Raw genomic sequence first — 15564 nt, forward strand, 5'->3', positions numbered from 1 at the left:
GAGACGAGGGGCACGACATTCCTCAGCCACACCACGGAGGGCGGGGGGTTCCCGCGCACCTCACAGGTGAGCTTGGCGCTCTGGCCCCACGGGATGACCAGCTGGGACAGCTCCATGGTGACCTCGGGGGGCTCTGCCAGGAAATCATCGTAGGGGTGAGAAGAGCCGGGTCTTCCCATCCCCGGGCCTCACAGACTGGGAGGGGATGCAGTCACAAGAGGCTCCCTCCATCCCCTTCGCTGTTGGTTTTCCTAATGAGCAGGGGCAGAGGGCCAAACCCCACATCTCCTCCTGACTCAGGACAGGAAAGGGACGAATGTATGCGGGCCTTGCCCTGGGATCTGAGGATCTGACTCTTGAGTGTGCCTCAACCAGTCACCCAAGAGGAAGCCTTTCGTAAGACACTAACCCTCTCTGAGCCAGGGTTATTGCTTTAGAAAGGCCAGAGCAGACCAGAGAGAAGGCCAGGAAGAAGGTTCACGGAAGACACTCACCAAACACCTGGACGTTGTAGAGGATGACCGCTGCCCCGGGCTCCCCAACCCCGTTGTCGGCCATGCAGCGGTAGGTCCCCGAGTCCTCCTCACTCGTGGTGTCGATGAGGAGGTTGCTTAGCAAGAAGCGTGTCTTGTTGTAGCTGGTGACACTGGATCCATCCTTGGCCCAGGTGACCCGTGGGGGTGGGATCCCACTGGCCACACACTCCAGGATGAGACTCTGGCCTTTGGTGACGATGATGGTCTGGGCCTCTGGTGGGTAGACAATGCGGGCAGCCTCAGCAGTAGAGCCTGCAGGGGTGAGGAGAGGAATTCAGATATTGGGGGAGGGGACAAGGACTTCCTGCAGGGGATCCCCTCCAGCCCTGGCCCAATCCCAGAGAGCATGGATTCAGGCTCCAACAGTCTTCAGGACTTAAAACAACTTCATGGGCTTATAGACTGTTGCTAACACCCCTGGACTTTGGTTTCCTTATCAGGAACAAGGACTTCCCCCTGCAGAGAGCTGTCCTGAGTAAGAAATGAGATAGTATAGGAAACAGCAGGTGGCGTAGTGGTTATGTTGCTGGATTCCCATGTAGTCAACTGTGGTTCAAGTCCTGTACCCAGCAGCTTGAAACTCACACTGGGCGTGTGTGCATGCATACCTCAAACCTTAAGAGGAGACTGGAGATGAAGGGATTGTGGCATGGCCATCCCCCCGGGGGGTGATTTCTTGCTTTCTGTCTCTCTGTCTCTCCAGTGAGTACACAAACTCTACAGCAAAAACCTCTCTAAAAAAAAGAAATGATAGTACAGAGAGCAGTGTGAGTGTGACACACAGCACCTTTAACTATGTGTGTGGGAGAGCAAGAGAGGGGTGTGGAGAGAGTAACTATTCAAATGGTGTGGGTGGCTTTTCCTGCTTGTGCTCAGTAAGTGCATGGCAAGGCCCGGGATGAGGTAGGTGGGAGACCCTCTGCCATGCCCTGCTTAGCTTGGGTCTCGGTCCCTCCCAGTGAGTATCTCACTGGGCCAAATAGGACCCATGTTAAAGCTATGCATGTCTCACATTGCTCAGTCCCCAAACACAGACCAGTGTCTCAGCAGCGCGCTGGCAGAATGCAGTGGAAGGTACGTACTCTCCAATGTCCTGATGTCCTTGGACCCTACGGGGACCAGGTGGACCATGCCTGGTGTTGTTTTATATGCTAACCAGGGCATTTACAGGCTTTATTAAACCTGAAACTTACACAGTTCGGGAAACCCTCTTTAAGAAAAAGAATACATGGACCAGCAGATAGCATAATGGTTACTGTTGGGCTCCCACATAGTTGACCACAATTCAAGTCCTGGACCCAGTGGCTTAAAACTCATGCTGGGCAGGTGTGCACTCATGCCCGAAATCCTGGAAGGGGAATGGAGGAGAAGGAATTGGGGCATGGTCATCCCCTTTGGGGGGAGGGTGATTTCTCTCTGTCTCACTTTGTCTCTTTGGCAAGTGCATGCATCCTATAGCAAAAATCTGTCTAAAAAAAAAAAAAGAATACAAAGTGAGGCCAATGAAGGACCACTGCAGTTTATCTTCACTAGCTTCACAGTAATTCCACCTCTGGTGCCCACTCGAAAACCCAGTTCTGTGCAAGATATCAGGCTACTGATTGTGCAGGGATGCTAGAACATGGTCAGAAAAGGTAGCTGTTGTTTTCCTAGTAATGGGGGAACCTGGAGTCCCCCTGGACTATCACTAGAGGAAGGTGTTGGGGCAGTGCACTCACGGCAGGCCCAGCCAGGGCGCTCGTCAGGTCTGGGGCCTCCCACAAGGCATCTTTTCTATACAAAGCCATGTCGGCTGCTGAGCAGAGACCATCCTGCCCAACACGCATGTTCCAACCGATCCCACTCACACAGTAGCACAGAGAAGGAAACCTCTGCACAGGCAGAAGGAAGGGGACATCCTGCAGAGCTCTGATGTGAGCTGCTGTCTGAGCCAGGCCATGTGCCAGGATGGCACTAGGGCTGGCCAGAGCAGGAGACAATCCCTGGCTGAGTCCTGGATGTCCTGCTGGTCGGAGCCCCACAGTCAACCTTCGCCCTGCCCCCAGCCTGGAGAACACACAACTGGAGCCTGCACAGTGGCACCCCCATGCTCCCCCTCTCTTCCCAGCTCCATTAGCCCCTCCATCGGTGATATTCCCCAGCCACCACCACCCAGCCGGTGAGTCTGGCCCTTACGGCGCACGCGCAGCCTGTCACTGGAGCCAGAAGTCTTCACTTCCTGGGTCACTGGGTTGTAGGCGGCGCACTTATACATGCCCTCGTCCTCCTGGCTGGCGTTCACGATCTGAAGGTTCCCCGAAGGCATGATCAGGTAGTTGTCTGCAGAAATGGCAGTGAGGGGAACATGGAATGAGTTTGAGCCCAGAATATTGTACTCTGAAACTCCCACAAATGGAACGGATATGAGGGAGTCAGGACAGGCAGGCAAGAGCCAGGAGCTGATGCATACCTGAGTCCCAACAGGTCCAAACTTAAAACACTATTTTCTTCATAAAACCTTGCCTACAGCAGAGGTCATAACTAGCAGTCCAGCTAATGAGCTGGTTGGTGGGCTGACTGCTCCAAGCTACTGCATAGGTCTGTGGAAGGGCATTCTGTACTTTCAAGGGGGCTAAAGGAGGGTGGAGAGGATGCAGATTTGGGGTCATCCAATCTTGGGCTCAAGCTCTGATGTACGGGGTGTGGAGGGCACTGCATATGGAACCATCTTGAGCTATCCGCCATCTTGAGCTATCCAAGATGGTGGATAACTCAAGATGGCGGATAGCTCAAGATGGCTTCCGTATGCAGTGCCCTCCACAACGGGGTACTAACTGTGATCTTGGGCAAGTTAGTTAACCCCTTGCATCTTGTTTCCTCTTTGTAAAAGGGCAGAATGCATGCTGCTGCAGAGCCCTTGTAAGACTCAAAGGGCGCATGCTGCCCATATCAGTGACGAGATGATTATTCCTGCAAGTCTCCAGGAAGGACAGATTGACCCTGAAACTTCCCATCGGTTACTGCTCTGAGCGGTACCTGCATTGATGCACTGGGGTGGAATGGTCTCACCCCCATCCACCGCAGAAAAGTAAACCCTTTTCTGCACATCACTGGCTTGTTAGGTTTTGTCTGCTCTTGGTCCAGGGGTGCCCAGAATGTGGTCCTAGGGGCGTTTCCAGATTCTTTGAATAAGGAGGCAGGTTCACACTTCTGGACACCCCAGTGCCTGGGGTGGTGTTAAGCTTCCTGGCAGCCAAGGTGCTGGCTGGCAGCTCTGACTTTGTCCTGGTGGCCTCTCCAGGGAGTTGTGATGTCACCAAGCTTGGTGCCTGCCTGCTGTCGGGCCACCCAGGTGTGAGCTGCTCAGGCCAGTGCCAGATGGAGTGGGAAAAGCTCCCACCCTGTGGGGTGAGCTGGCTCCCCGTGGGGCTGCCACCAAACTTCTGCTGGGAACAGTAGGGATTAATGCTCTGCTCTCTGTCTCTAGTCATTTCAGAGCGGTAGGACTAGGGTTTTTCCTCTTTCAGAAACCAGTTTTCTGTGTTTTCCAAGTTTTCTACTATGAACACACATGTATGTAGTCCTCCCATAACTAGAAAGTTCATTTTAAAAAATCTTAAAATCTATAGGCTATTTTAAAAGAGACACATTTTGAGCTGTGAGGTCAGGTCAAGTTGAGTCTACGTGGCCTTGAGTACAGGGTCAGCTGTAGGGAGAAGCAGACTGCAGCCTTGATCGTGAAGGACATCTTCTTTCCCCCTCTCCGACCCCTGTCCGCACTCTGGGACCAAAGCTAGGCCTCCCCTGGACCAGCTGTCCTGTCCACTGCAGCCTGAGCAGGGAGATTACTGCAGCACCAGGAAATGGAGAGAGGGAAAGCATTAAGTTCCCTAGAAACGGTGCTCTGCCGTGTGAAGATGAGCCCTCCTCCCACCAGGGACCACAAAGCTCTGGGGATGGCTGGGTTTGCAAGGCAGCCTTTCTGTGTGTGCTGGGTGGCAGGGGGTTCACCCAGGAAGTATCTGGAACCATGTGCTGAGAGCCCTTATCAAATGGCAGCAGCTCAGCAACAACTTCCACGGCCTCAAAGGGGCAGGGACCTCCATAATGGAACCCATCCCCTTTAGGGATCGTACAGGGCTAAATATCAAGACAGGAGACATCTGACTGGCATGAGGTTATGAGGGTTTGAGAGTCAGCAGCAACTGACCCAGTTTTATTGGGCAGAGTGTGGTCAGAGCTGGCCGGCTCCTCTCCTGGCTTTAGCCTCAGGGCCTGCCAACTCACCTCTGGAGGCCTCCAGCCACTCCTGTTTGACGCTATAGCGGACCTGAGCTTTTGGGTGGCTCTCGGGCAGGTGGCAGGCAATGACGGCTGTGTTTCCCTCATCCACTTCAATCACGTGCTGCACATCTAACTTAAAGTCCTGGAGATCTGTGGAGAGAAGAGAAGATGTCGATTGGGCCTTATTGGAGGAGAGTGGCCATCTGACATTCCAGAGTGGGCTCATGCCATGGTGTTTTTCACATAAACAGCTGCAGAACTTCACTTAGGGGGGCTGATGGAGGGTACTCTGAGAACTTCCTCCAGCCTCCTATTGTCTATGGGAATTTGTAAGGATGGAATGTGTGGCCCTCATCATAGACAGGAGTTCAAATTGCTGTATATATCAGTTGGAAGAGGGTGTAGATAATTCTACTAAAATTGCCCCCAACACAGTCCAGCTTCTTCTGCTTCAGTGAGAAGCAGGGGCAGGTTGGCTCTGCTCTTCTCCCTGGAAATGGGTCACAGTCAAGGCACAAATGCCTCAGCACAGTTGTAAGGAGCCTCAGTGATTAGAGACCAGAGGAACAATAAAAGAAAATGCTTAAGTCCTTTCTCCAGTTCAATTAAGAATAGCCTTCCTACTGTTTTCTCAGACATCCACAGTGAAAAGTCATAGACCTGAGATGCTGTTTGATTGTTGACCCTGGTTAGAGCCAGAAAGATGATTCCTGCTAACTCAGGAGCTAAACTCTATCACATGGCTAATCCCTCTTTGAGGCTAGGGGTGGGGCTTTGTGGATGTCTGAGGGTTTCTTAAGGCAAAGAGTGACAACAGCAGCAATCCAGTGTGGCTTCATAGCAGTGGCATGTGGGGGAAACCGTGGGCTCTGACACAGAGGCCACAGTCTTTGGCAAACTTGTGGCTACCTCTCCTATACTATGAGCCTCTCTCCCACAGTACAGTGGTTAAATTCTGTGGGACAAAAATTAAGATCTAACCTGAGAGAGGACAGAGATTCATCTGGAACAAGAGTGGGATGTTTCTCAAACCATCAAGAGTCCAAACAACAAGCATGACTTTGTATGAGTCAAATCACTGATGTGGCCAAACAAAATAGGGGCCATTTATGCAACAAGACTACATTCCATATTGGAAATTTGTTTTTCAGGATTATAGCTAAATTTAATTTAAGAGAGGAAAGACACTTAATGGGGCAGAAGATAAGAGGGAAGAAAATGTCTTATCCAGACATTCTTTTCATCAAAACTCTCAGAAAGCCCTTGAGGCACCCTCTCCGAATGCTGACCACCCCAAATTCTGCTCAGCTCCTGAGGGCTGATAGCATCGGGCCTCCTGCAATTTCACTGCAAGACTCTACCTGCCCCTGTTGTTGTTTCCACTGGAGACCCAGAGAAGGCAACTGGAGCAGGAAGGAATCAAGTTTCTCACAGAAGACAAAGAGATAATTACCAAAAACAAACTACTGTCACCAGAGGAGAGCCTAGTGATAAAGGTACTCAGTGAGGTCAGGAGGTTTCCTACTTAATGGAACTGTCCAAAAACTCTTAAATTAAGCTAAGCCAGGGCAGGAAAGCTCTATTGTTTCTAAGAAAGGATCACTGTTTTGATTACAATATTAGACTGTCAAACCTTTAGGGACAGGAAGCAAAGTCTTGTTCATATACGAGTCCTCTGAATCTAACCAGGTTCTAGCCTAAGTAGATACTCAGTAAATGTCAAACGAGTGAATATCTTGGAAGCTGAGCTCCACAAGGTATAAAATGTTCATTTATGTTGCATGTGAGCTCAAATTCTCTAGTTGAGTTTGGTCTATATGGTAAGGTAGAGGACAAGGACCTAGCACAACAAATGTTGCTGAACATTGTACCTAAGTGTGTCCAATGGAAGCTATTTTGAAAACAGGGTATTTCTTTAGAGGTTACTTCTTGGGTCATAGAAAAACTGAAATGAGTCTAATAAACACAGCATAAGAAAGACATGATGTTCATAGTGGTGTGACAGAGTGCCTGATGCACTTCAGCCCCATTTTATTTTCCAGGCTGATCAGGCATTTGTGGGTCAAGATGTGATTTCTCATGGATTCCTTCTTTAGGGGGATGTGTCAGGCCTCCTGGGATTTTAAATAATTATTTTATCATTATTTAATTTTGTGATATCTGATCTTCACAAAATTATAAATTCCTGATAAGAAGCCCATTAATTTTTTTCATGTACTGCCCTTACTCCAAGTCCCATTAGTGCTTGGGATACAGCAAATGCTCTCTAAATCCTTGCTGAATGAATGGGTAGTTTGGAAGGCTAAGCCCAAGGTCAGCTTCATGGGCTTACACCCTGTCCCTGTACTTGGAAAGAACCAACACTTGGCTTAATGCTATACCGTCATCATATTAAGATTCTTAATGTTTGAACAAGGGACCCTACATTTTCATTTTGCATTGGGCTCTGAAAATTATGTTGCCCAGTCCTGGCCAAGACTCTGAGCCAAGATAATGATTTTTTTTTTTTTTTTGTCTCAGAGAGAAGAAGATTTGGACTATAGTAAAGGGATTGCCTGATTTTAATGTGTTCTAACTAAATATTGGTAACTTTACTTTTTGAAAACAACTCACTTACAAAATGCAAAGACCTTAATCTTCCTTTAGGCCAGCATACCCTATACCTGCCAAACAGGAGGCTCCCCACCAAGCACTATGAGCAATTGAGCACTCAGAGGCATCTGGAAAATTCCTCAGGCACTGAAGAAGCATTCTCTTCCACGGTCTAATAGAGCTAAAACTACTCCACCAAGAGCTATTTTTTTCTCCTCCTTTTCTTTACCTCACTCCAAGAAAAATTTGCCTTAAGCAAGAATATACTTAAACTTAGCAGATTATTTTGCAAGAGAGATGTGAGCAATTGAAAGGAGTTTGGCACCGGGATGCCATCTCCATCTTCATGGCCCCGAGCTCCTGTCCATTGTAATTGAGGGCTTATCCAGACATGGAGCACACACCCCTCCAATGCACCCATCTCACCAACTTAATGCTAAAAACACTGGGCCCTCCCTTAAGCTCCTTTTGGCTTCTCTGCACTCTCTGACAACTATGTGGTTGGAGACAGAAGGCTATGCTGTGGGGAGACATGAAACTGTGCACCGGTCAGCCATGTGGGCCAGACATCTCCTCTGTTCTAATGCCAACATGTGCACAACAGCCCATGTGGGCAGGGCCAAGGGCACCCCAGCTGGGCGTCCAGCTCCCCACAAGAGCCGACTGGCAGGCAAGTCTTTCTGGCTTCAAAACAAATAAGCAGCAGTTTGGTCCTTGGCCCTGTCCCCTCCCTGTGCCTCCCAAGCTTAAGTTTTAGCTGTTGCTTCACTAGACAAACACTCCCAATTTGGCTGCTGGAGCAAAACTTGAATTTCACTGAAAGATCAAAGGCGGAGTAATGAAGTGATGAATGATCTGGAAATCAGAGAACCCCCTTTTCTAGTGTTTTTGGGCAGGAAGGAGGCTAGGGAGGGGTGGAGTCTGTATGATCAATAACAGTCTAATCAGCCATCAACCCAGGCAGATGCAGAGAGATCCAGTTGGCGCAGATGAAGGAAAACAGCCTGTTCCCAGGCCTCTTTGTCTGCAGAGTCGGTTTCCTGGCGGCGTCCCTGGCTCCTCAGTGTGCTTCCCTGGGAATGAGGGTAGGGCCTTCCATTACAAATGGGGTTAGCAGGACTTTACTGCAGAATGATGGATCAGGTTTCATGGGGACATGGTTTGACAGGACACCTGCTTTGCCTGTTGGCTGATGTGTTTGAGAAATCCATTGTTTTTGCAGCTTTAATCCTCCTACCTTCCCTCACACCCCTATTTGCATCCTGTCTTTGAGCATTCTTCCAGCTTCTTCACTAATGTGTCCACGTTCATCAGATGCTGGAAGTATGTAGCTGTTTCTCAGCTCTTGACAGGACAGAAGCCCTGGTCTTCCATGCCATCTATGAATTTATGACCTTCACATGTCATAGAACTTTGTGCTTTCTCACAAAGCCCATGGTATTTTAGGCCCCGCATAGGACCCTGCCCGGTTCCTTTCTTAAAGAAGGATGAATATGGTGGTATATCACTTCTGTAGGACACGTAGATGCTCAGGTTATAGTGACATGTTCACAAACGCACCATGACCTGCACTGTGAAGGCTTCCTTGTCACATTCATAGGCTACATGAGGCCATACCCTCTCAGCCACGGGAAAGAAGAGAAAGCAAATGAAGGATTTGTAGGGGGTCGAACAATGGCAGAGCAGTAAAATGTGATGCTCTATGAAGCTGATCCAAAGGGGAAGGTTCCAGGTTGGCATCTAGAGACCTCCATGACCGTGTTGGGCAGTGCACATTTATGACCCAGGGCTGGCTGAGGCTGGGGGTGGATGTCAGCATTGAGACTGCTCTCTCTCTCTTATTGAAATAAATAACTAAAAAAACAAAAAGAGACTTTTAGAGGTATATGGGTGTGGCTGCCATCACCAGAATCATTTGTGAAACTATAAATGGACCAATTTTATCTAGAGCCCCTCTTGAATTTCTTTCTTGCCACCATCTTTTCTTTATTAATAAAAGGCTGAGTAAAGTTGTGAATTAAATTATAATTATTTGATGTTATGTTCATGTATTTTCATAACACAAGCTGTCAAATTCTTTTCCTTTTTAAAATTTGCTATAGGACATGTGCGCTTGCTGGAGAGAGACAGGGAGTTGAAGGGATTAAATTTCACCCTCCGAGAGGGGATTGCCATGCCACAATCCCTTCTCCATTCTCTTCTTGGTATTTTGGGCATGCATGCATGTAGGCCTGGCATGTTTTTCCAAGCTTCCTGGTCTGGGACTTAAACCACATAGTTAGCCATGTAGGATCCTGCTCCTTTAACCACTACGCCATCAGCTGGCCCTGTCAAATCTGAATAGTAGGCTTATCCCTCAATTTTCATGAACTTTACCTATTCAGTGACAGGATGTTTTGGGTCTCGGCTAATTGTACCCAGTAATCCATAAACCTAACAATCTCTCCTATGCGATTTCCTCATTTTATCTTCTCCCTGAGTCCTTTGGGCTGTCAATCAAAGTTCAATTTTGTTATAGTAAAAAGTCAAGTAAAACAATACCTGTGGCGTGTGTCATGAAGTGGCATGAAGTTACCAATATTCCCATATCCATGAACTGAGCTAAACCTTTTCAAAAATTCTCATCTATAGGAGACCAGGATAGAGCTCACAGTGGTTTCTCACGTACAATCTGTCCTGCTCTCCTGCCTGTTCTCGGAGATCACAGGACGAGCCTGTACTCATCCGCTGAAGTGTGGGTGGGTTCCACCAGATCGGGCCACTCCACAGGGTTTACCTGGCAGCTTCAGGGCCATCGGGAAGTTTTGGGGCTGATCACTCTGCTCCCTAACTCATGGCTTCCAAGTCCTGACGTGTCCCTGTGGAGGCTTGCTGCATCTGTGGTCAATGTTACCAAGTACAGAAGGGTCTATCCTAACGAAGCTCTCCGTGACATGCTGACCCTGTGCTCCTTCCCTGTCCCTCAGTCTCTTACTGAGAACTGGCCATGGCGCAGAGGGAATAAAGCTACTGAGAAGTGTTTCTGGCTGAGCCTCTGGCTCACTCCTGTGTGGCTGAACTGGGATGTGGAATGTGAGAAGGTGAAGGATCTTTGACACGCTCTTGCTGCCAGGTCCTTGGCAACATGGGGGGCTCTCCCTTGCCCTAAACTGCTTCACCACTGGGCAAAGAATCACAGCACAATTCTGAACCCCTAAGTCACCTGAGAAACCACAGCTTGGCATGATCCCAAGGGTAGCCCTCCAAATTAAAATGCTCTTCAAGTGGAAAACCACATCAGTCATCTACTGAGGATGGCGGGGGGCGGCAGGGCAACTACAGACGCACAGTAGAGGCTGGGCCTGATGGTTTACTCATGAGGTTAGAAAACCTGGCACCTGCTGAGTGGCTGGATGTCCTGGGGCCTGGGTAAATAGCTCCGACGCCACGCATTTGGGGTAGTGAGTAAGCCGTTAACCAGTCTGTACCTCTGTCACACAGGCCACTAAACCCAAACCAAAATGTAGCCCAGGAAGCTGGGCTAAACCAGCATGTTCTGTTGCCAGCACTCGGCACAATCCCATCCTGCCAGGCATCACTGATTCACTCATTCATTCAGCCAGCTAGGAGTTGCAGGATTGCCTACTATGCCAGTCGCTGCAAAAACTACAAAGTGACACAGACCTAACTCCCAACCACAGGATGCCTTTCATCTAATAGGCAAAACAGATAAGGACAGTACAGGGCAGGATACAGAGATTCGCCAGAGTGGTGTCCTCCAGCGCAATCCTCACCACCTCCACCAGCATTCAGCCTAAGTCAGGCCACCGCCATCTACAGAGACACTTAGGAAGGGGCTTGGCAGAGTAAGAACTGCTTCTCCTTTGCAGCCTGGGAGAGTGGATAAATCTGCTCACTCTCTTTGGGACTTTTTGCCTGTCTGTCCAATTGCACAAATAATTTTGGCTCCAAAGTTCCCCCCTGACAGCCATGGAAGCATGACATACAATTTCTCAAACACACTTCCCAATGAAAGCAAGGCATGCTCTCTTTTATTTAAATAGAAACAGTTACTATGGGGAGGGGAAAAAAACAACTTTGCAGATGCCAGACACATTTAAATCCTCTCTTTTCCTTTGAGTTGAGGTGGGGTTTACACCTAGATTTGAGCAGCGGGAGAAAGCTGAGAATGGAAAAGAGATGAAAAAGACTGGGGGGATGAGAGCAGAAAAAGTAAAGTCAAGAGGGGAGGGAGAAAACGGGTGAGAGCAGAGGAAAGAGTCTAAAGGGAGGAGTGTGAGAGGAAGGAGGGAGAATAAAAAGAACCTATTTTGCAATGTCATTAAATGATTTACAATAAACTGGCCTGAGGCTTCAGGAATTTCTTGGCTTGAACCAATTAAAAAAATAAAAAAAAAGACATAAGAGAACGAGAAATATGATTAATCCTCAAAGACAAGTCAAAGATGGGAGCCATGTCTCCACCGAGTCTGGCAGCCAGATGAACACAGAAGATGTCTGTAGACCAGCTCGTTTATCTGACTTCCGTGCAGCTATGAGGTAGGGCTCGTTAGCAGAACGGAGGAGTTTCTTTTGGACTGAAAGAAGGAATGAAATCGTTTGAAAAAAAAAATACACTGGAGGAACAGAGGAAAAGGGAAAAAAAAGATTTACTTGCCAGCAACCCACATCGCACATATTTCTCTGATCAACCGAATATAAACTGTAAACTTAGCAGTGGGAAAATTAATGTGAATCCTGGTGGTCTGGACTCATCAGAGCCAGAGTGGGATCCTGGCGCAGCCTTCAGCAGGGCTGGCTGCCTGCGTAGGAAAAGAGAGAGGAGAGAAAACGGAGGCCAAGGAGCTTAGAAGGGCCAATGGAGATGAGCATGTCTCTGAGGCCCTTGGAAGCAGACCTCCGGGTAGGAGAGGCAGGGCGCTCTCCTAAGGCCAGCTTTGTCTGCCCCCACGCCTGGGCACTGCACACACCCAGCCGTTACCAAGTCCACCCACCCGCTGTCTCAGACACCATCCTCAGGGAGTCGGAGGGACATGGTGCACATTCACTGGCATCTCCCTTCAAGGTTCCAAAGACTTCTCCAAACTTCTCAGTTTCCTTTAAATAGCCTTTTAGGCGTCTGATAGAAGCCATTACTCTGAACCTTTCTGGAATCTATTTGTATCTTCCTCCTGTTTATACCCTGAGTTCCCACTTCATCCTTTCCAACCTACTCCCTGAAAATTTTTAATGCATCATACTTGGGGGAAGAAATCTTAACATCTTTATCCACTTCTTGTGTGCTCTTTCTGATCTTCTAGGCTCCAAACACATTTTATCTGGAAAGCTGCCTCTTTCTAGACATTCACGGAAGGTCTACGGTGCACCAGGCCCGTGCAAAGCTCGGTGGACACTGAGATGAGTAACGGCAGTCTGTCCTCCAGGCAAAGAGGCCACCATAAGAGGGGGCTGTGGAAGGAATCACAGGACTCAAAGGAAGACAGGAAGTGGAGAACCTACTCCAGACTTGGGAGGCTGTGGGGGTCAAGACAAGAGTCCTAGAGTAGAAAATGCCCGAGTCTTGCAAATTAAGAAGGAATTAGTCATCCAAGAGGTGAGGACTTTCTGAGGAAAGGAATGGGAAGGAAACACCAGGTGGAGGTGGAGCTGAGAGACGAGCGTGATGGGCCACAAGCATAGCTAGAGTTTCAGTTTTATGCCGTGGCTCCTGGAGTCATCCAGCACATGTGGATGGGAGGGAGCACAGTCACTCACAATTAAGAACAATCCTCCCTACAGGAAAACAATTTCTTGTTTTTGCCTCAGCATATTTTTTGCTTACTTAGGTGTAAATACTTTGTCCATTTGCAGGACAGACTCACTCTTCTACAGTTCTCAGGATTATTACTGGATTCCAAAAATGGCTGAATGTCTAAAACCAAGATCAAAGTAGAAATTCTTAAACTTTTCCACATCCCCCCAAATGTGGGAGACTGGGGATTCCTTTGCTCTCTTGATTTTCTCCTTTCCATTTTACAAGAACCACCTTGTGTCACATTCCTTAAGGGATTTCTGTGACTTCATGCTGTTCAATCCTTCCCTCATCTTCTGGTACAAAAGCTCCTCAAAGTCTGTTTTAGCTCATTGAACCAACCCACTATGTGGCCCTTTAGAAATCGAACCTAAGATTTTCCGTCAGTGTGGAGCTGTGTGTGAGAAGAATGGACTGACGAGAAGAGTGGAGTGGGTTAAGAGTCCTTAAGTGTGTCCTTGGTAGAAGATGCACTATGGACTGGGGGGGTCTGTTTGGTAAACAGTGACCCCCTGCTAAACACAGGACTGGAATCTAGGCAGTCGGGATGGATATTTGCTGTGTAAGCAAAGCCGACACCATAGGTCTGTCTGAGCATTTGTCCAGGCCAAGACTAGAGTTGCTGATGCCATTTGAAGATTTCACCAGAGTATCAGGGCGAAATTCTTTGCAGTTGTGAATTTCTGCCTGTGTCCATAGAAAACAAAAAGAGTTCTTTTGATTTTGACCTAAAAGTTATATAGTCCTTAAGCATGTCCTATTAATATATTTAAGTTTCACAGCACTTCCGAGTCTAGGCTTCTTTCAGTAATTTTCTTACCAAACCGGCAAAGTAAAACATGCAAAACTTGCAATAAAGAACAACTAAATTTCAAGCTCAAGCCAGTTCTGCTTTCCCAGCTCGATGCCCCTGTGCAGTGCTGTCATGTCTCTCCAGCGAAGGCAGACACGCTCAGCCAGGGCTTCAGCTGCAGCCTCCCTCCCCTCCTGGGGCAGCTCAGGAAGCCACCTGTGTTTTCTTTCCACCCCTTCATCCCAAACCCAAGGTCTTGCACAAGATTCCCCGAGACACCCAGGGCAACACACAAATGTTTTTCCAATTTGGAGCAAATGGCTCCTTCTTGTTTTGTCAGGGCGTCACTGGCTGACCAAACCAGCCTAGTGGGAGAAGGAGTGATGATGGAGAAAACGCTCTCTGGTTTCCTCTCTGAATCACAAAATGTACATATCCTAAGGGGAAATATAAGAAACAGAGAAAAATGGGGGAAGTGGAGAATGAGCTGGAATAGCAAGAAAGAGATAATCACCTGGTTGCTAGATTAAGAATTCCACTGAGACCCAAATGTGGCAGTGCAGGTGCTAGGGCGAGGGTAGCAATGCTGGAGCCAGGTGGAGGACTGGGTTCAGATCTCGTGCTGACCTGAGCCATGCTAGGCACACGTGTGTATGACCAACTGGCTGGCTGGAAGGTGTGTGTGATGGTATGATGAGCCTCGTGAGGGCAATTATTTCCGTCTCTCTTTCTTAATAGGACAAATACACTTCCAAAAATCCAACTGAGATCACCATGAAAACGTCTTACTATGAAAATGAATTTGTGAACATGAAACTCACTGTGGACGTACCAGCATCACCTTGGAAATCGTACTGGGCGTAGGTCTGAGGATACAAGACTGAAAGTTGAATTTAGCTGTTAGAGGTCTGGGAAAGGTATGTGGGGACCCAAAAAGTTAAAGATAAAGGCTGTTGGACACACATTCTCCAAGGCGCACACCCCGAGCCTTCATCGGTCTCCTGAAATGAAATGAATCGTTGCCAGCCTCTGCGCTCCCATTTAATCCTGTTCACATCTCCGTCAGGCAACCCATGGGGTGAGCTGCTTTATGGCTTACATGTGATTGAAGTCCACCTTCTCCATCAGATTGAGAGAGCCTTAATGGCCAGGGGGCCACGTCTTACTAGACTCTCCTAAAAATTCTAAACACTTCCTACTTCTTAGGACACTCATCTCTAAAACCTGCAACCACAGAAGTCATCACTAGAGAAGACATGATTGGTTATTTTCCAAACAGGACATGAGAACTCCAGTTCTGTCTTATTTAATAGGTCTTTAGGGATGGAATACCTTGTTAAGTGATAAGCTACTGAAGTAGAAACTAAATTAAAGAGACTAGATTATAAATAGTGGTAAAAAAATATATTTTGGAAAGAACACTATAGTGATTGTTAGAAATGAAGATAAAGGTGGAGCCAGCAGGTGGCATGGTGGTTGAAGGCACTGGACTCCCACATGGCTGACTGTAGTTAGAGTCCTGGATCTGGCATTTGCTTTCTCACTTTCCTTCTCTCTCTCTCTCTCTCTCTCTCTCTCTCTCTCTCTCT

General features: G+C 48.1%; 1 protein-coding gene across 1 annotated transcript in view; it reads right to left on the reverse strand.

The window, feature by feature from the left end:
• The window catches only part of BOC (BOC cell adhesion associated, oncogene regulated), a 91227-nt gene that overhangs the window by 21675 nt on the left and 53988 nt on the right, over positions 1-15564 (reverse strand). The window contains exons 5-8 of the mRNA XM_006155115.3: positions 4803-4949; positions 2712-2855; positions 495-788; positions 22-133 (exon numbers count right to left, since the gene is read on the reverse strand). Coding sequence (XP_006155177.2) covers positions 22-133; positions 495-788; positions 2712-2855; positions 4803-4949 — 697 coding nt within the window. The remainder of the gene's footprint in view (positions 1-21; positions 134-494; positions 789-2711; positions 2856-4802; positions 4950-15564) is intronic.

This window comes from Tupaia chinensis, unplaced genomic scaffold (genome assembly GCF_000334495.1).
Source record: "Tupaia chinensis unplaced genomic scaffold, TupChi_1.0 Scaffold000437_1, whole genome shotgun sequence".
NCBI classification, from domain to species: domain Eukaryota; kingdom Metazoa; phylum Chordata; class Mammalia; order Scandentia; family Tupaiidae; genus Tupaia; species Tupaia belangeri.